At 42.2% G+C, this 20,573-nt stretch overlaps 1 protein-coding gene across 3 annotated transcripts in view; it reads right to left on the bottom strand.

Moving 5' to 3' along the window:
- The window catches only part of PCYT1B (phosphate cytidylyltransferase 1B, choline), a 68,647-nt gene that overhangs the window by 17,095 nt on the left and 30,979 nt on the right, over positions 1 to 20,573 (bottom strand). For 2 of the 3 annotated variants that reach the window (XM_056861917.1, XM_056861918.1), the window contains exon 2: positions 1,091 to 1,207. In XM_056861917.1, the coding sequence (XP_056717895.1) occupies positions 1,091 to 1,207 (117 nt within the window). Of the gene's footprint in view, positions 1 to 1,090; positions 1,208 to 2,727; positions 2,828 to 20,573 lie in introns of all 3 variants that reach the window. The other variant, XM_056861916.1, reaches the window with a different exon arrangement.

Raw genomic sequence — 20,573 nt, forward strand, 5'->3', positions numbered from 1 at the left:
AAATCCATGAAAACACAGATTATTCTGGCGTGCTCTGTCCTCAAGGTCTTGAATTTTTGCATTCAACAATTCCTCATTATTGAGTTTAAACTACTGGATTTCAAAAGTGGAGAAACCTGATGGCTGTTTGGTTTATAGGAAAGAGATAATTGTTAAATTGTTAAATTACTATGCGGTAATCTGATTTTAATTTTGATAAGTTTTTATATCCTATTTTATTTGAAATGCTGTAAGATTGTTACATATAGTATGTATTTATTGGTCTTTGACCGCAAATAAAATTCTATTCAATTATGATGCAGGCAGTGGATCTATGTTGAGTAAGTGCCATCTCCACTGCTGTATTTGCGACTTCTATTAAACTTTCCTTTATTTCCTTAAGCTGGGAGGTTATAGGCTCCATAAGAGATTCTAGTTTGGAAAGCAGAGTTTTTTGTTGCTCTGCCAAGAGGGTCAAGAAATCTTGCTTTGTAGGAAGCTCTTTAGCATTTTGGAAATGCTCTGCAGCCATTTTACCTCCCTCCTCTGCTTCCTTTTTAAGGGCTTTGCGCCCGTTATTGCTTGAGAAGAATTTTCTCAGGCTTCTTCTGTCTTCAGAGCCTGCTTGGACTTTACCTCCTCCTTTTTTGCCCATTCTCACCTAATGCGAAGGAACCACTAGGCTATGCTGACCCACCCATTCTCACCTATTTAATTTACATAAATAAGGCTGTTTGCTGTAGATAAGTGTGGTGGGGAAGGAGACTGTCGTGTTCAGACATCCATTGGCAAGCCGCGACATCACTTCCTTCCTATTTGACCCTTCTAACTAGACATGCCAGGGGTTGAAACTGGGACCTTTTGGAAATGGTCTGCCCTCAAGCCACAGTCCCTTTCCCATTTCAAGTCTAAGATGGAAGGATCAGAAACTCTAGTCCCTGGCCAAACCTAGACTTAAATTTATTTATGATCTCAATAAGATTAGGGAATAACTTCCACAAATCTTTTGCTAAAAATGACTCTATATAAAGCAGGAAGAAAAATTCAGTGCATATCACATGGAAATAATGATCATCCCAATGGATAACATTTGTTCAAATGTTGGCCTTACCTCCAACTAACAAGTAGCTATTAGGGAAGAGAGTTTTAGCTTGCATAAGAGCTCTGGCATGACCAGCATGGAAGAGATCAAATATCCCATCTGCATAGACTCTGACAGGTCTGTCAACTGTGGGAGGAAGGAAATAATTTAGAGGTCAAACCATCACAATAACTTTACATCTGTGTCAGCTAAAATTACATTTGCTGTGAGTATACTGTGAGCTATTTTGTTTTCCTTGGATTTGATACATTCATCCAGATTTTTAAAAAAAATCACTGTAAATGAAAAGGAAGAGATGCAGAAATAATCTACCAAAATGAAACAAGTTTTGTAACTTATGTGTACATCATTGGGACAGGAGAGTGAAAGTGCAGAAACCCTGGAGCATTATTTCAAAAATGTGAATCATAAACAGATTTTTAAAAAATCTAATAGGTTTAGGATTGGATCCAGAAATCCCTTGGCGCAAGCATCAAGGATCTTTGCCATGTTCCCTTCCTGTACCTTTTGACCTTGGAAAAGTTGATTCCTGGGATCCCAGGATTCATGTGTGTGGGAGGCTGCACTGAGGAAAGAGCGTCCTCCTCCTTCTGTAGACACAGCTCTGCTGACACAAGAGGCAGGAAGGTGATTTCGACCTCTCACCTTCCTTAATACAGTCTCTTTATCCACATGATTGCTAGTCCATGTTGGTCCCAGATCCCTGAGGAATTAACTTCCTAGGGATTGGTAGGGACTGCTGGGGGAAGGGGAATATGGCAAAGATCTATGATTGCTAGCAGATTCTGCTGACAAATCAGCGTATCCAACAAATATTTTTTTGACTATCAAATATGCACTTGTTTTCTTGGGAATCTTTTATATCAACATACTACTGCTCTACTGGCTCACAATCCCCCCTTTTCCTTATATTTTGTTTAAATGTTAAGTCTAAGTGTTTGTATTTACATGCATGTGTTGGATGAATGCTTGAAATTTGATAAATGTAAACTTTCATGTGTTGACAATTCCACACAAATTCTGTGGCTGTTAGCTATCACTTGTATATATCTGAACAGTGGGGATATCCATCCATCTACAGACACTCAAAAATAAAATATAAACATTAAAATCATTAAAACAATTCAACATTATCAAAGAAAGAAACATGAAGCAAACCGCACCAGATAGCTTAGTTCAGTCATGAAAGATCCAGTGAAAAGAATAATGATGAAGATGAATGAGCTTCTAGAGGAAGGGCATTCTACAAAATTGGGACAACAATTCAAAAAGCCTGGCTCCTAGTCTTGCATTTGCAAAAGAACTGTGAGCAGGGCCTCATCCTCAGATCTCAATAGTTGGGAAGGGGGTCATCTGGGAGAAAATGCACTTTTATGCAATTCACATATAAAATGTGAATAGTTACCAAATTTGGGGCATTTTAGTCCATACAAAATAAAAATTAAAAAACTACTGATTTGACTAGATATTTGAATATCTTTCACAACCTAGGGAATTTGAATAAGTGGTTGTAGGTGAACAAATGGTCTCTTATTCATTGCACTCGCCAATAATATAATCTGCCTCTCCTGTAAAGCACTAACTGCAAGGACATACATGAATGCATTCTATCAAATGTATCTCTTATCTCATAGATCAAGACTCACCTGGTGTTCCCAGGCGGGCCTGAGCAATGGTTAGCTTCTCATGAGGAGCTTTGCACTGACAGCTTGTTTCACCTGCAAATGGAGCAGGTGCAGACAAAGTCTAGAGAGAGGGGAAGAGCAGAATTGGGAAGGGAGGGGAGACCATTAGGTTTCAGTCAACAGGAGCTGTTTACAGTTAGACTGGTTTTGTTTTGTTTTGTTTTTGCTCCTTGCCCTGGGCCTTATATGGAATCAAAAGTATGTCCCTTCATTTTTAAAGAGAATAATGCATTTTAATATTATCCTTAAAGCTTGGTTTTAGTCCAGCTCTGTTGCTTTGGAAGTGGATGCAGGAACATAAACAATCCATCTTGCACACTGATTTTTGCTTTTGACCAGAGTATAAGAAGCTTCATTACAGGGTTGCTGATTGCATTAAATCTTTTCCCTTTGATTTGTGTACCAGAGACACAAAGGGGATTGGAAGATGATCTGATGGCATCTTTTTTCCATTTTGTACCTAAACAGCAGGGTATTTCTGAAAGTGCCTTAAAAATAACTTAGAGGTCAGCAGAATACACAGTAATGGCCAAACTGACAAATCAAGTACATAAGAGACCCAGCAAAGAGTTTCAAAAGAACTGGAAATTGTATTACTTATATGAGCTGTGAAAGTTGTACAAAAATAGTAAAAATGAAACATATATTTAGTTTGGAAATTGGTTAGAAAAGTAACTAACAGAAATCATTAATCTGAAATGCGTTAATAATAATTTTTATTTAGAGGTGAAATAGTAGATAAGCTTACGATGAGCTGGTAAAGTATTATTACTTTAGAGAATAAACACTAAGCTAAATATTCAGTGATAAAAGTTAGAACAGTAGAACAGTGGCAAGACACTAGTAATCATTTTACCCAGATACAGATTGCTTTTTCTTATTATTCTTATTATTCTTATTCTTATTCTATGTTTTTGTATTGCATTTTTTATGTTGATTTTGTAAGTCAGTAGTATATTTGTTTAGATGTTTGTGTTTCTGGAAGATCAAAATAAAATATTAAAAAAATAACTTAGAGGTCCAGTACCTCACAGAGTAAAGACAATACATTAAGATTTATTTTCCTTCTAGAATAATTGAATATATTTTTGTTCTAGGAGACACAAAACAATAATTTCTCTCTAGTTTTTCTATAGTTTGGCAATGCCAATTCCTGTCAAATAAGTTACATTAATGATTCCCTGTATTCATATCATATTTCTAAGGAGTTGGAGGTGCAGAAGTGCCTGCCGCTCACCCCGGGGGTGTTCCCAGGGGTGTTCCACAAGCTAGGCCTCCTAAGGCCCTTTCAGGCCGGGAATGCCCACTTTTGCCACTGAAAAATTATTCCAGGTATTTACCCACTGAGCTCCATGCAACTGCTCTGGACCCTCATCTCTGCGCCACCCAAAAGAACTGCCCATCTCAAAAGAACTGCCCATCTGGTGCCTCTGGAATCCAACTAGGAGGCTAACCAATGGGGCCAGCCCAGGAAGTGAAAGAAGGGAACTTCCCTCATAAGCGGCACAACAAAGCCGGCACTCACTTGACAGGTAAACCTCACATGGGCCGGCATGCTGCCAGTCTGTACTGGGGGGGTGGGGGGTGGGACTTTGCAGTCCCCCCCTCCAACTTCCTCCAACTCCCAACTCTCAGGGGACTTTGCGCATTGGCTTCTCCAACTCCCAGCTCTCGGGGACTATGCACATTCATCCCTCCAACTCCCAATCGCCCTCCTAAGCCTAAGCAGGCATGACTAGATACGTCTGTTTGTTTCACCGATCAGTTGTCTGAATACTATGATGTTTGGTGTTCCATTACTGAAGATTCCTGGGTTCTTAAAATAATAAAGCATGGTTACTTCATTGAGTTTGAAACCCTGCCTCCCTACCGCCTCCCTGCTCACACGGTCTCGCAGGCTCCCGCCCAACTCTTACAGGAGGTCCAAGAACTCTCGGCAAAAGGGGCTGTTCAAGAGGTCCCCTCTGCTGATCGAGGTCGCAGGTATTACTCCCGTTCCTTCCTAGTCGACAAAAAGGGGGGAAACGCCCCATCCTGGACCTGAGAGGAGTTAACGATTTCGTTAAAGTACGGAAATTTCGCATTCTGTCCCTTCCAGAGGTCCTGCCCCTTCTGGAGCAGCATACATGGTTCGTCGTTTTGGATTTACGCGACATATACTTCCATATCGCTATCCATAACGAGTGCAGACGTTATCTCCATTTTTTATGTAACAGAAAGCCCTATGAGTACACCGTTCTGCCCTTCGGCCTTTCTACAGCACCCCGCACCTTCACTAAATGCTTGTCTGCGGTGGTTGCGCACCTAGCCCTCAAGGGGTGTGTCATCTGAATATCAAATGCAAAAAAAAAAGCTTTCCAAGAGCTGATCCGGAAAAAGAAAGATATTTTACAAAAACGAATGGAACCAACTATATTTAGCTTTTACTACAAATAACAGCAAACTATTTTGGAGGATGCTTTCCGGTAATATCAGTAAAAATCAAAACCCACCAGCGTCAACTATTTCCCCCCAAACCTGGATGGACTATTTTGCTTCCATCTATGCGGATAATGACTGTCCTCCACAAACTAATATAACGCCAGCTGCCCACATTGGCTCCCTTTACCCTTCATGGGAACCAGTGAGATCAGAGGACTTAAAGGATATAATTTTGAAATTAAAATCTGGGAAATCTCCAGGTTTGGACGCGCTGCCTCCAGAACTTTTTTAAAAAAATGTAGATTGGTGGATAGAGCCACTAGCAAAGCTATTTACTACCATCAACAATTCGGGCTCTATTCCTGAAGACTGGCTAAGCGCAATAATAATACCACCCTATAAAAAAGGAGGATTAGACTGTCCCGAAAACTATCGCCCGATCAGCCTCTTGAACATTATATCTAAGATCTATGCTAAATATCTAGATCAACGACTAGTTAAATGGACATATGATAATAAAATCATTGCCCCTGAACAAACTGGATTTATAAAAGGATGTTCTACAGTGGACCACTGTCTCCTCTTATCTTGCCTAGCAAAAAAATATATGAAATAGGGCACAAAAAAGTTACTTGTTGCCTTCATAGATCTAAAAGGAGCTTTCAATTCAATTGATTGGAACATCCTTTGGAACAAATTAGAGTCCCTGAATATGGACCCCCGTCTTCTACATCTCATTAAACAACTCCACACAGGTACCTTTTGCCAGGTTAAATTCTCGGATGAAGGCCACTTAACACCAAAAATTCCCACCTTAAAATAAGTAAAACAAGGCTGCGTTTTAGCCCCGCATCTTTTTAACCTATTTTTAGCCGATCTTCCAAAGATTTTTAACCTAATTGATGGTCATTCCCCTAAGATTGGAAATTCGAAAATCCCACTGTTACTCTACACTAATGACGCTGCTATTTTATGTTTTACAAGGGTCGGCCTATTAAGACACCTACAACTGTTCGCTGATTATTGCAAACAAAACAAATTGCAAATCAATTATGCCAAAAACAAAATATTAGTTTTCACCAAAAGATGGCATCTTTCAAAATGGTCCATCGATAATGTACCAATAGAGAAGGTCAAGACATTTAAATATTTGAGCCTCACTTTTAACTACAACTTAACTTGAACAAATCACAGAAATACTGCTATCAACTTTGCTAAATATTCAGCATCACAGATTAAACATTTTTTTACTTAAAAGGGAACCAATATGTACCCACAGCTATCCACGTTTTTACAGTTAAGATATTGGCGCAACTTCTGTATGGAATACCTGTTTGGATAGAAGCACTGAATAAAAATTTGGAAGCTGTACAGACTTCCTTCCTCCGGCAAATACTAGGACTTCCTTGTTGCGTCCCATTCCAATCTATCCTTAGTGAAACGGGAATGATGACTTTAGAGACCAAAGCTTGGCTCTTAACTTTTAAATATTGGATTAAGATTCATTTTTCTCCAAATGAAAATCGCCTTACTCCCTTCCTATTAAAAGAAGCTGCAGATACAAATGGTTCACACTTATCCCACACAAACTGAAAATCTTGGGATTAGATATAGACAATTTATTGATGCTGGATAGACAAACCATTTTCCGAGTTATCAAGCAAAGACTACTTGACCATGAAAGACAAATAATTCTGCCCACAACTCTTTTGACTTGTTCTCCATCCAAATTGGGTCTTTCTCCCAATTTTGGATCGCTTCAGGGTTATTTTTATTTTTTAAGTGAGCCCTCCCTCTGCAGGGCTTTTATGTTAGCTAGACTAAATGCCTTCCCATCGATGGTTTTATTCGGGAGATTTAGTGGTACCCCTTTGGAAAAGAGAATTTGTGGCTGTGGCTTGAACCAGATAGACTCCATCTATCACATTTTATTGGAATACAAAATGCTAGTTGACCTACGCACTAAATTTTTAATGCCATTAATTCTGGATAGGAATTCTTTCCTCCACTCCTGTCAGGCTTCAGCAAAACACAGCTTTTCAGGCAATAGACCTTCAATCCAGGCAGAGCAGCGATTCAAAGATTAATTTCAGTAAGGCAGTGATTTCAGCGTGGGCATTCCCTCCGTCCTCTTCAGGTCCGGAACTTGGTAGCCGGTCTGAGCTTTCTTGTCTGTCGCCTGCCTGGGCGATCCGCTGGTGCACTTGGCTGCGAAGTGTCCCAACCTTCTGCAATGTAGACAGGACCCCTCTCTGAAGCGGCACACTCTCTCGTCTGGGAACCTGCCTCAATTCCCTTCACCTCTGTGTATCTCCGTCGCAGTGTTCCCCTTGGTCGGGCCTCTGGAGGGGGGTTCCTTCCCTGGGCGATCCTTGGCGAACTGCAGGGTCAGCTTGCGGTGTTCTACTTGCCCTGCCAGCCGGATCCAGCCCTCCACAGTGTCAGGGTCTCCCAGAGTCAGGCAGCCATCCAACACTTCCCAGGGCAGTCCCTCGCGGAAGTGTTGGACCTTGGTGGCTTCGCTCCACTCTCGCACTTTGCACGCCAGGGACTGGAACTCCTGGGCATATTCTAGCACAGACCGGGACCCCTGCCTCAATCTGCGCATAGCGATCTTGGCCCTCTCTGCCCGGTGAGGGTCCTCAAACCGGCGGTGCAGGGCTTCCAGGAAATCATCAAGGGAGCGCAAAAGTCCAGGGTTAACTTCTGTTGCTGCCACTGCCCACTCTACTGCCTCCTTCTTTAGAAGCCCGATGGCGTACCACACCCGGGCTTCTTTGGAAGGAAAAGTCTCACCCTGATCGTTCATGAAGCCAGAAAGTTGCAGTAGAAAGTAGGGTAACTGGGCGCAGGTCCCATCAAAGGAAATCTGTAGGTCCCGGGCGACTGTGCGTGGAGAATGAACGGGGAGGGTAGTCGCAGCGCCGATGGACGATCAGAGTCCTCGCACCGTCCCTCCTAGCGTTGTCATCTCCCTCTGCAGGGCTCCCAGCTGGGCCTAAAGGTCAGTTCGTGGTTCCGCTCCTGTAGAAGACGGTGTTCCTCCTCCCGGGGGCAAGGGGTCGAGGTGGCTGGCGCCTGGTCTCAAAGCGGTGTCTCCCTCCCGGAGTACCAGTCATCCAGCGGGCCTCGGTACAGGTGATCGAAGCTTTGGGTCGTTGACGATTGGTGGACGTACTGTCCGGTGTGGAGTTTGTTTCGCGGTGCCCCCTCGGCAAGTTCTGCGGGGCTCCTTCCGGGGCTGCTTCTTCCTGGAGTAATGCCTCTTTCTGCCGTTCTGACTGGCAGATACGCTCGTACCGTCGGATCAGTTCGGTGGATCGGGACGACATAGAAAACATATTTACAAAAACAAACTGGTTGAAAATAAAAAGTAAAAAAAAAGGATGATTCCAGCCTAATGTCAGGCTTCAGCAAAACACAGCTTTTCAGGCAATAGACCTTCAATCCAGGCAGAGCAGCAATTCAAAGATTTATTTCAGTAAGGCAGTGATTTCAGTAAGAGATGCGCAAGGCTGGAATACATGACTGGGGGGAGTGGATACATTTATAGGGATGATACAATAGGGTTACAGGAACAAAGAGACAATGTAGTCGTTTCCTGCCGGTAACGACTTAAGTACAACTGAACCAGAAACAATCAAGAGCAATCAGTGGAGGAGGTGGCCGAGCTCTCGGCTTTGTGCGCGGGACCCGATATCAGATCGGAGATTTACACGGGCGGGTCCCAATACAATTGTAAATTCCTGGCCGGAGCTCGTGTGCTGTTAAAGTTGTGCTGATGTTTATGAATTTCAATCACTTCTCTCACCTCTCACCTATGCAGGAGTATATCGTATACCTTGCAGTTGTGGACAAGTTTACATTGGGACCACACAATGCAGCATACAAACAAGGAGAAAAGAACATGAAAGATACTGCAGACTTGGCCAACCTGAGAAATCAGCAGTGGCTGAACATGGACTGACCCAAACAGGACACAGGGTCTTATTCCAAGACACTGAAAGACTGGACAATTCTACCAACTATTTTGTCAGATTGCACAGAGAAGCCATTGAAATTCATAAACATCAGCACAACTTTAACAGAAAAGAAGAGAGTTTAAGAATGAATAAGGCTTGGCTTCCTGTCCTGAAAACCTCCAGACTAACAAAGGCTACAGTCTACAATAACCATGCGGATTAGCCTTGGATTCCACATGTTAACAGATCACTTCAGGATACAATGGTTCCACATTAACATACCACACCCTCATTAGCACATCATCTTGATTCTTACAGGACAATGATTTGCACATTACCTTTAATACTTTGCAAGACAATGACTCAGCTCAAACCCAACCCCCTTCTGACTATATATTACTCTTCCTACACACTTGACACTGAGACACTGTCCTTCAGTGTTACTCCTCTGAAGATGCCTGCCACAGCTGCTGACGAAACGTCAGGAAAGAAAATACCAAGACCACGGTTACACAGCCCGGATAACCTACAAGAACCAAAAAAGATAATAGCTGCTATTTCTGTTACTTGTAGACACTCGTTTTTTATATATACCTAATATCCACTGTATTCCGGCATACCCCATTTCATTCATTTCTATTGATAGACTTTGATATTGATGTTTTGTTATTTTGACTAATTCTGGAATACCTGGAATGATCTTATATGCCAATAAAGGTTTTTTAATTTGAATTTGGGTGTGTCATCTTTCCATACTTATATGACTGGCTACTGGTCGGGGTCTCTGAACAGTCCCTCATTAGTCAGGTGCAAGTTGTACTCTCCGTCCTAGCGGACCTGGGTCTTGTGTTCAATTTCAAAAAGTCCCATTTAGTTCCCTCCAAATCCATTGATTTTATTGGGGCACGCCTAGATTCAGTCACTGTGAGAGCTTATCTTCCTGTCCAGAGGATTTGCTCCATCCAGAAGCTGGTTACCCAGTTTTCCAGAAAACGGTTCCAAATGGCCCATGCAATTCAAAAGCTCCTGGGCCTTATGGCCTCCACCACGGCTGTCGTGACATTTGCCAGGTTGCGGATGCGTCCACTACAAATGTGGTTCCTCAGAGCATTCCGCCTTAACATTGACCCACAATTGAAGCGCCTGTCTATACCCAGAACAGTTATTGCTTCTCTGGGATGGTGGTCCTCCAAGACTAACCTTTCGGCGGGTGTTTCCTTTCAGTCCCCCACCCCGCAGGTCCACTTGTTCACTGATGCCTCCTTTCAGGTTGGGGGCTCATTGTATGGCACTCGAGCCCATGGTTTGTGGTCAGTCCAGGAATCTGCCTTGCACATTAACCTCCTGGAATTCTGTGCCATTAGGCTTGCTCTCTGTTCCTTTGCAGGAATCCTCCAGGGCAGGCATGTTCAGGTCGCAACGGACAGCTCCACCGCTCAACACTACATCAACAAACAGGACGGCACAGGGTCCATTTTGCTTTACAAAGAGGCCATCGCAGTCTGGGACTGGGCCATTTTACACGGCACCACTGTCACTGCCATTCACATTGCAGGCACAAGCAATACGCTCGCAGACATGCTAAGCCAATGTCCAAACAACACTCACGAGCTTGCTGTCGACACAGATTGCCTTCACCATCTCTTCTGCATATGGGGCACACCTCAATTAGATCTATTTGCGACCCGACACAACGCGGTCTGTCCGCAGTTCTGCTCCCGAGCAGGAGCGAGCCCAGGCTCCATCGGGGACACATTTCAACTAAAGTGGTCAGGTTACCTTTTTTACCTGTTTCCCCCATTCCCCTTACTGAACAGGGTTCTGGCCAAGATCAGGACGGACAGGACAAGTTGCATACTGAGAACACCATTCTGGCCCAGGAGGTCCTGGTTTGCGACACTAATGTCCATGGCCCAGGGGCAATACAGGTTCCTCTCCGAGATATCCCCTCCCAAGTCTCCTGAGGTCAACCTGGCAGATTGGAGAATTGTCATGTGAACTCCTGGTCGGATAGAGTGGCCCAGGTGCTCCTGCACTCCCTTAAAGCGTCTACCCGACAATCTTATGATGCTAAGTGGGGAAGGTTTTCCTTGTGGGCTGCTGACAAAGCGTTGTCCCCAGTTACTTGTCCCCTTTTGTCAGTTTTTGATTACCTGTTATGTCCTAAGGACTCTGGTTTGTCCAACTCCTCTATTAAAGTTCATTTAGCTGCCATTTTGGCCTTTCACGTTGAGCTGGACTCTTTTTCTTTTTTTTTCCCATCCACACTCCAAGAAGTTTCTACGGGGGCTCGTCAACCTGTACCCCCTGGTGTCTCCACCTGTTCCACAGTGGAGCTTATCCCTGGTGTTGTCCCAACTCATGAAACTTTGAGCCTCTGGCGACATGTGAATTATCCTTACTGTCGTATAAGGCGGTCTTTCTGGTCTCTATCACCTCGGCCAGGAGGGTCAGCAACCTTGAGGCCCTCTGCCACTCCCATCCGTTCACTAAGTTCCATGCGGACCGGGTGGTTTTGAAACCATGGTTTTGAAACCATGCCCAAGGTGGTTTCCTCTTTCCACCTTTTCAACATATCGTGCTACCCATGTTTTTTCCCAATCCATCTTCCGATGCAGAAAGGGCACTACATTCCCTAGATGTCCGTAGGGCCCTTTTTTACCTACAAAGGACCACAGGCTTTAGGGTAGATAATAACCTTTTTATTTGTTTTGGTGGACACCGCAAGGGTCATAAGGCATCCCCGCAGACCCTGTCAAGGTGGATTACCACAGCCATTACCCTGGCTTATGAGAGAGCACACATGGACTGCCCAGACATGATCAAGGCACACTCCACAAGAGCTTACAGTAAGTGAGTCTCTGTTTTTCCCACCCACTGCATCTGTGCAAGGATGACTTTATTCCTTTCCCCCAAACCTGCAACTCTGGAACAAATCTCCTGATAGTTTGACCGAGTCTGGGCTTGGTCTCTCATACATGCAGTAGAACACACCAATAAAAGCAACAGGCTTTATTGAAAAGATTTAAGAGGTTCAGGCTTAAGCACAAGACAAAGAAAAAGAAGATACACTAAAATAACAAATCTTGCTTCTTCATATACACTTACAGACACAAAGGCAAGCAGGTTACAACATAAGCAACAAAGCAGCAGGTAGGAGATGCAACAAGATGGTCCCTGGCCCATCACTGGTCCTGATGTTATGCATGCAAACTTGTGCCAGATAGTTATAGGGCCGTGTTGGCGAACCTATGGCATGCGTGCCAAGTCCGGCACGCCGAGCCCTCTCTTTGTGGGGGCGGTGGGGGTTTGAAGGGAGCGCGGAGCAAAGCCCCCCCTTTCCTGGACTCCCCACCGCCCAGGCAGCGCGGAGCACTTCAAAGCTGCCCCCCCTCCCTGGACTCCCTGCCCCCCCCTTGCCGAGCTGGGAGGAAACCTCAGTATTCAGGTTACATTGCCATGTTGGCACTTTGCGATAAATAAGTGGGTTTTGGGTTGCAGTTTGGGCACTTGGTCTCTAAAAGGTTCGCCATCACTGTTATAGGGTAACTTTCTAGGAAATTAGACCACTGACCCCTCCCCTGACCAGTATAAGTCAATCAAGTACTCAGCTTTGAGCACCTTTATCAGGTCACAAAGGCAGTAATTATCTAATAGAAACCGAATGTGTTTCTTGTTAAGAACTACTAAAGGATATAGATGTGAGCCTGTTATGGGTGAAGTTTCTTGTTGGCTGTGAATGAAACTCATAATCTCCCTTTCCCTAGGCTGCACATCTATGAAATAGGTTTGTCCCTGAACCATAAATGAAAGTTCTTTATGACTCAGAATTAGATAGTTGGCTGCGAAGTAAGCATAATTTTCTGTGTAGCTGATGGGAAAAGTATGATTTCCTTGAGTGAATAAGCAAAAACATGCAGTTTTTATACAACGACAGCGAACAGAATTCTTACTGTCAAGGCAAGGCTCATACTAGGCACTGAGAAGAGATGAGAGTTCTAAGGCCCATGTAACACTTTAAGCTGAGGGAAAAATCACAGCTTTGCCTGTTTGCTTAGGTTTTACATTACAGTGTTAGAAACAGAAAAGTCTCTCAGTAAGTAACAGCTACACATTGCTTTATGCTGAGTTATTTCAACTCTACATTTGTTCTTTGAAAGCCATTGTACAGCCACTTTAGATCCCAATTAGACAGTCAAGTATCTACTCATTCCAATAAACAGGCCAACCCAGGTTGGAATAGTCCATGTAAGACTGCATAATTTTAGCAGGTGAGAAATCACATATTTGAATATGTGTGTGTGTGTGTTAAGTGCCGTCAAGTCGCTTCCGACTCATGGCGACTCTATGAATGAAAGTCCTCCAAAATGTCCTATCTTTGACAGCCCTGCTCAGATCCTGCAAATTGAAGGCAGTGGCTTCCTTTACTGAGTCAATCCATCTCTTGTTGGGTCTTCCTCTTTTCCTGCTGTCCTCAACTTTTCCTAGCATGACTGTCTTTTCCAGTGACTCTTGTCGTCTCATGACGTGACCAAAATACGACAGCCTCAGTTTAGTCATTTTAGCTTCTAGGGTCAGTTCAGGCTTGATTTGATCTATAACCCACTGATTTGTTTTTTTGGCAGTCCACGGAATCCGTAACACTCTCCTCCAACACCACATTTCAAAGGAATCTATTTTTTTCCTATCAGCTGTCTTCACTGTCCAGCTTTCACACCCATACATAGTAATAGGGAATACGATGGCATGAATTAATCTAGTCTTGGTGGCCAGTGACACATCCTTACACTTCAAAATATTTTCTAGCTCCTTCATGGCTGCCCTTCCCAGTCTCAATCTCCTTCTGATTTCTTGGCTGCAGTCTCCCTTTTGGTTGATGGTGGAGCCAAGGAATAGAAAGTCTTGAACAATTTCAATTTCCTCATTGTCAACCTTAAAGTTGTGTAATTCTCCTGTAGTCATTACTTTTGTTTTCTTGATGTTCATCTGTAGTCCTGCTTTGGCACTATCTCTTTTAACTTTAAGCAGTAGTCGTTTCAAATCTTCACTATTTTCTGCCAATAATGTGGTGTCATCAGCATATCTCAAATTATTAATGTTCTTCCCTCCAATTTTCACTCCACCTTCAACTAAATCTAATCCAGCTTTCCTAATTATATGTTCTGCATATAGATTGAAGAGATAGGGAGATAAAATACATCCTTGTCTGACACCTTTGCCAATTGGAAACCATTCAATTTCTCCATATTCTGTTCTAACTGTGGCCTCTTGTCCAGAGTACAGGTTGCGCATCAAAACGATCAGATGTAGTGGCACACCCGTTTCCTTTAAAACCAGCCATAGCTTTTCATGATCCACACAGTCAAAAGCTTTGCTGTAATCTATGAAACACAAGCTGATTTTCTTCTGAAATTCTCTCGTATGCTCCAGTAACCAGAGTATATTTGCAATATGATCTCTAGTGCCTCTTCCTTTTCCGAAACCAGCTTGAACATCAGGCATTTCTCGTTCCATATATGGTAACAGCCTTTGCTGTAAGATTTTGAACATCACTTTACTTGCATGAGAAGTTAATGCGATGGTCCGATAGTTGCTGCAATCTTTGATGTCTCCTTTCTTGGGAATTGGAATGTAAATGGATCATTTCCAGTCTGTGGGCCATTGTTTTGTTTTCCGTATCTGTTGGCATATTCTTGTCAAGATTTTGATGGACTCCGTTTCTGCGGCTTGGAATAGCTCTATTGATATCCCATCTGCTCCTGGTGATTTGCTTCTCCCGATTGCTCTCAATGCAGCTTTCACTTCACTTTCTAAAACTGTAGGTTCTTCTTCAAAAGATTCTTATTGGAAAGAATATGGCAGTTAATAAAGAACTGAGTGTCCCACCCACTCTAGACATGAGCATTGAGTCCAAGTAGCTGGGTGGTGGTGGTGGTGGTGGAAGTAGGGTTACCAGCTCCAAGCTGGGAAATACCTGGAGATTTTGGGTGTTGAGCCTGAAGAGGACGGGGTTTGGGGAGGGGAGGGACTTCAATGGGGTATAATGCCATAGAGTCTACCTTCCCAAGTGGCCATTTTCTCCTGGTGAACTGATCTCTGTTGCCTGTAATCAGTTGTAATAGCGCGAGATCTCCCGCCACCACCTGGAGATTGGCAACCCTAGGTGGAAGGATCATGCTCCCTCTCCTTTTTTTCTAACTTTAGGAGGTTCTGAAGGAAGGCTCTGTGCCATCACATAATCCCACTGGTGTAATGTCCTGAGAGAACATGAAGAAGAAAACCAGCATTTCAGTGAGAAGCCTAGGCTACCTGCAATCTCTCTCTAGTTTTCTGTAAACATGGTGCAGAATCAAGACATTCTGTCACCCACCAGAATTTTAAGGCGGCATAAACCTAAGAGAAAAATACCACATGATTTTTCTGACTATATCAGTCATAAGAACATAAGAAAGGCCCTGCTGGATCAGACCAAGGCCCATCAAGTCCAGCAGTCTGTTCACACAGTGGCCAACAGGGGCCTCTAGGAAGCCACTAACAAGACGACTGCAGCAGCACCATCCTGCCTGTGTTCCACCGCACCCAAAATAATAGGCATGCTCCTCTGATACTAAAGAGAATAGGTATGCAGCATGACTAGTATCCATTCTAACTAACAGCCATGAATATCCCTCTCCTCCATGAATATGTCCACTCCCCTCTTAAAGCCCTCCAAGCTGGCAGCCATCACCACATCCTGGTCATCTCTTAGTCTCACAGAATGTCATAGCATTTAGGCATATTTTAACTGAGGGCTGGAAAGTAGTCAGCATCCAACATGGTGTCGTCTTTGCATACTTTAGAATTTTTCTGTTTGCTTAGTAGAAGTGATGCCAAATCCCCAAGCTGCTTTTTACAAGAGTATGATAAAAGAAGGTTGAAAGTTTGGGACAGGGACAATCTTTCTGTATTATAACCATAATCTGTTACATGAGGACATGCAAGTTATGTTAAACAAATATCAAGTGTATAAAATATGCTAGCAATGCATTTAACTTGCATGCAATGTTCCACTTGGGTTTTGTAAAAACCAGTCCTTTGCTAGTGACTGGGGCTGCATAGCACAGTGCTTCTTTTCTATTATACATGATCATACAGTTTTGGTTCCTTGCCCTTTATTTTCTAATCACTGTATTTTCCCTTCTGTCTTTGTGGTAATTGAGTGCTAAACTGCCTTTTTATTTCTATGCAAGGTCAGGTTACACAACATCCAGCACTACGTGGTTCATGCTGGGATAAAGAGGAAGGGAGACATGTTAAAACAATAATGGCTATGGTCTGAGGCCTACAACTGGTAATCATGACCTAGCTACGAAAAAGCTGTTTCCTGGGAGATAACGTGAAGAAAATAGGCCTGTTTTGTGGTCTTTTCTTCTCTTCTACCTGCTGATAGTACAGGAAAAGACTTCTGATTGTATATACTTAGGAATTTAGGTGAAGAGTTTATGTAAGTATTTCTGTTGATCAAAGGCAATATATTTAGACCTCATACTCAAAAGTTACCAGTAATGTTGCCCAACAGTTTTAGTAAGTGGTAAAAGCAAATGTTTTCTATGCAGAAGAGTGAAAATAAGGTATTGTATGTTTCTTAATGACTGCATGTTTGTCTTGATTCTTTCCCCATGAATCAAGGCCGCAACGTATTCTCATTATCAGTCTATACACACTGGGATTTACTGACAAATCACAAGGAAATTATTATTTTCTATCAGTAAACCACTGGATATTATCTAGAAGAAATGTAAGATGAAACAAAGAAAAGCAATTTGTATTATTTATCTATTTATATAAATGCCCTTCCTTATTCCCAAGGCTTACAATCATTTATTTATTTAGCGAATTAAAAATTTTAAACCACAAGAGGTTCTTAAAGCAACCTATAAAAATTCTCATTGAAGATTACTGTCAGGAACAGAAAACATGAGTAGAAGAAATTTACAAGCTTCCAAAATAATATTTTGAAGAATATGGGAATAATTTTCAGTCTTATCAATATAAATTTTTCATAGCCATTGATTGATGTAATAGAAAATAAAGAAAACAGGTTAATAAAATTAAATATTTTGGTCCCAAAGGCTGAAAAGTGAATGAAATTGGCTATTTTAAAAATTCTGGTTAAATTTTGCATTGGGTTGGATGCATCTGGCAGATATATTTCTGTTTGCCTTTTCACTTTTTGTCAGGTTTCTTGAATGCTGCCTGGTTTACATCTTAAGATACTACAGGAAAAAAATCAGGAAACGGTTTAATGCATAACACCATTCTTTGCAAAGTTGAGCATCCCTTTGCAGAAGTTTCAGCATCCAACTGGTTGCATATGATTTCTGTAAGACAGATGAAATTTCAGAGATCCAAATATGATTATTCAAAGAACACAGATGTAGCCTGAAGCTTGCTTCAAGGATGGTCAGGATTTGTGTGCTAACTTAATCAACAGTTCCAATAAAGTAGCTTTAAATAATATATATGCTTATGGAATGAGCTAATACACTTTTATTTTCAGTGAGAATGAAATCACACAAGAGTTATTGTAGGAATGATCCCAAAAGTATTCTCATTAGCTAAATCTTCTGATCCACAGATAATTTACTAGATTTCCGTCCTAACACCCTACTTAAGCAATGGCATTCAACCCTTCCAGATCTGGTAACCACTGAACTGCAAGCACAAGAAAGGAAGTCACATGATGACATCAAAGTCACATTGCCTAACAGTGACAAAACAAGGAGGAGCTAGAGTTCTAGCCTAACCAACATCAAGACTAGGACTGTGGGCTGCTGACAAATAGATAGGATAGGAAACACAAGCTAAGCACCAGGAACTGTACCACAGAGAGAATCAAGGCAAGATCCAGAAACAAGGTCCAGGAATCCTCCCCACCACTGAGCAAACTCATCTTGCATCCTGCTGCTCTTCTTAGTGTGCGTGCAAAGAGAGGCAGGAGGTAAGGCACCCTTGTTCTCTGCACATGTACAGTAGCAACAGGCCCTTCCAAAAGGTAGGGGAAGAATAGCATTTCTACAGGGGCTCATGAAACAGAAGGTAGGATTCTGTGACCTACCTGATAGTCCCTACTCATGGGCTGAAGACGACTGTGCTAAAGTCAAAGAGTCAGAATGAATTGTATGTATTTTTGGCTTTCTTCTTAGTTAAATACTTGGTAGGATGCTTGTTCTGTACTTCCTTGCTTTCTTGATGGGTTCAAGGGAAAGATGAAAAAAAAGAATGTAATACATAAAAGAATGCAATACATTTTTATGAATCAGCTCTGCTCATGCAAAATAATGTTAGTAAATCCATCAAGCATAATAGGATATTTATTTAAGAATTCCCCCCCCCCCCAGAAGGTTTCTTTGTTAGGAAGTAACAGTATAGCTAAAGTATAGCTAAAGCTATACTGACCTAAGTTTAAAACCTATTTTCATACTTCAGAACTACTATATCCTCCAAAGTATAAATCTCAGGAAGATTACCCAATTAAATAAAGGTTTTGATTGCATAGAAAAACTAAGTGAGTAAATCAGATGATTAAATTAGTGAACTGATTACGGAGTAAATCAGTTAACCTTAAACCTATAAGGAAAGCATTATGTGTGAATGGGAGCTATAATTTCAATTTCTTTCTGACTTTCAATAACAGAATTCAAATTAAGAAAAATATTCATTCTGATCCATACGTTCACAGGATTCTGATGCATATGGAGCTTTGTGAAAGCAGGAGTGGCCCTCAAATGCATCATTTCATATTGGGGAGATGGAGAATAGCAGGAGAAGGTCCTTAAGGGCTCAAAAGACTACTGTATGATACATTACACTGGAAAAATAAATATTGATGTCAGGCCTTGGATGGCAAAATAATTGTTAATCAGATTCTAATAATTGCTGTGTTCTGTTTTAACAATTGTATCTTAAGGGTCTGTTGACTATATAATAAACTTTATTCTTACATTGAGACAAAACCCCAGTCTATTTAAGACCCTTCTTATTATTTTCCATCTTGTTTTAGACCTAGTAATATCAATGGTATTACTCTCAGAACAAGGCAAAGAGATAGCCTTTGTTAAGAAGTAAAGAGATATGTGCATACATAATTAGTACATACATTTAATAAGTAGCAACAGCAACCTTTCATTGTGTAGTGGATACAGGTGATCCAATGGCATAAATACACGTCTAAGATATAAAGTGGGATCATCAGTCCCCATCCAAATATCTTCTATGGTAGGGCAAATGCCCCCCACACATGCACTTATGTGGCCCTGCGGCAGCAATAGCGGTGGCTTCTGCAGGGGAGTTTGCGGGCTGCAGCAAATGATACCGCAGGCCTTAAACAGCCCACGGGCTGGAGGTTCCCCACCCCTGATCTAGCATGTTATAATTAGAGAAATCAGTGGACTCCCCATAATAGATGTATCATTAAAACAAATAAAAAATAACTTATTAATATCCCTAGCTATCTACTAATCCTCAAAAATATTTTCCCACCATCATTGCATTTGTACAATATAGACCTGCAGAACTCTTTTGGCCCAATTGTGCGGTGCCAGGTGCTGGGCTGTGACCAATTGCACAGTGGAGAACCTGCAGGGACTTGTGGAGGGTACCCCATCTTCCTCTGCATCTACTTTCCCACACTATTTCCTCTTGTCCTCCTTGTGGCAACCTCCATATCCTTACATTTCCCTGCTTCCTTCTTTCCTTCCCACCCCAACGAACCTACCCTTTATCTGTCACCCCCATCTTCAGCTACAGTTATTATTTATTTACTTCATTTATACCCATTTTTTCTTCACAATGGGGATCCAAAGCAGCTTACATCATTATTCTTTCCTCCATTTTATCCTCACAACAACCCTGTAAGTTTAGCTGAGAATGTATACTGGCACAAGGTCACCCAGTGAGCTTACATTGCAGAGTGGGGATTCAAACTTGGATCTCCCAGATCCTGGCCTAAAACTCTAATTACAACACCACAGGTTTTTTGTGTGTGGTGGCTGCTATTGAAAAGCAGCATGCAGCTGGACCTACGCGAGTCATGAAAGTTGGGTGGTAGCAAGTCGCCCAGTGGTTGTCGTTGGACCTAGCTCTGATGAGTTTTCCCACAAAGGGCCTGCCTCTTCCTCCTGTACTTTACTGACAGAAACCAATACTTTTGTGGTTGCCTAGCAATGACCACAGATGGCATTCATTTTATAAAGATACAGGAGCTGCTTCTATTATTTGTACGTTCATGGCTCCAGGTTCTGGATTTAGATGTCCGCAGATCTGGCTACAGTGAGAATTAGATATATTGATACCTAATACTGAAAATGTTCACAACGAAAATAATTTGATGAAAACATACCTTATGTAATTTCTACATACTTCGATTAAGTAAATCAATTTTGA

The sequence above is a fragment of the Euleptes europaea genome, chromosome 16, assembly GCF_029931775.1.
Source record: "Euleptes europaea isolate rEulEur1 chromosome 16, rEulEur1.hap1, whole genome shotgun sequence".
In the NCBI taxonomy this organism is placed as follows: Eukaryota; Metazoa; Chordata; class Lepidosauria; order Squamata; family Sphaerodactylidae; genus Euleptes; species Euleptes europaea.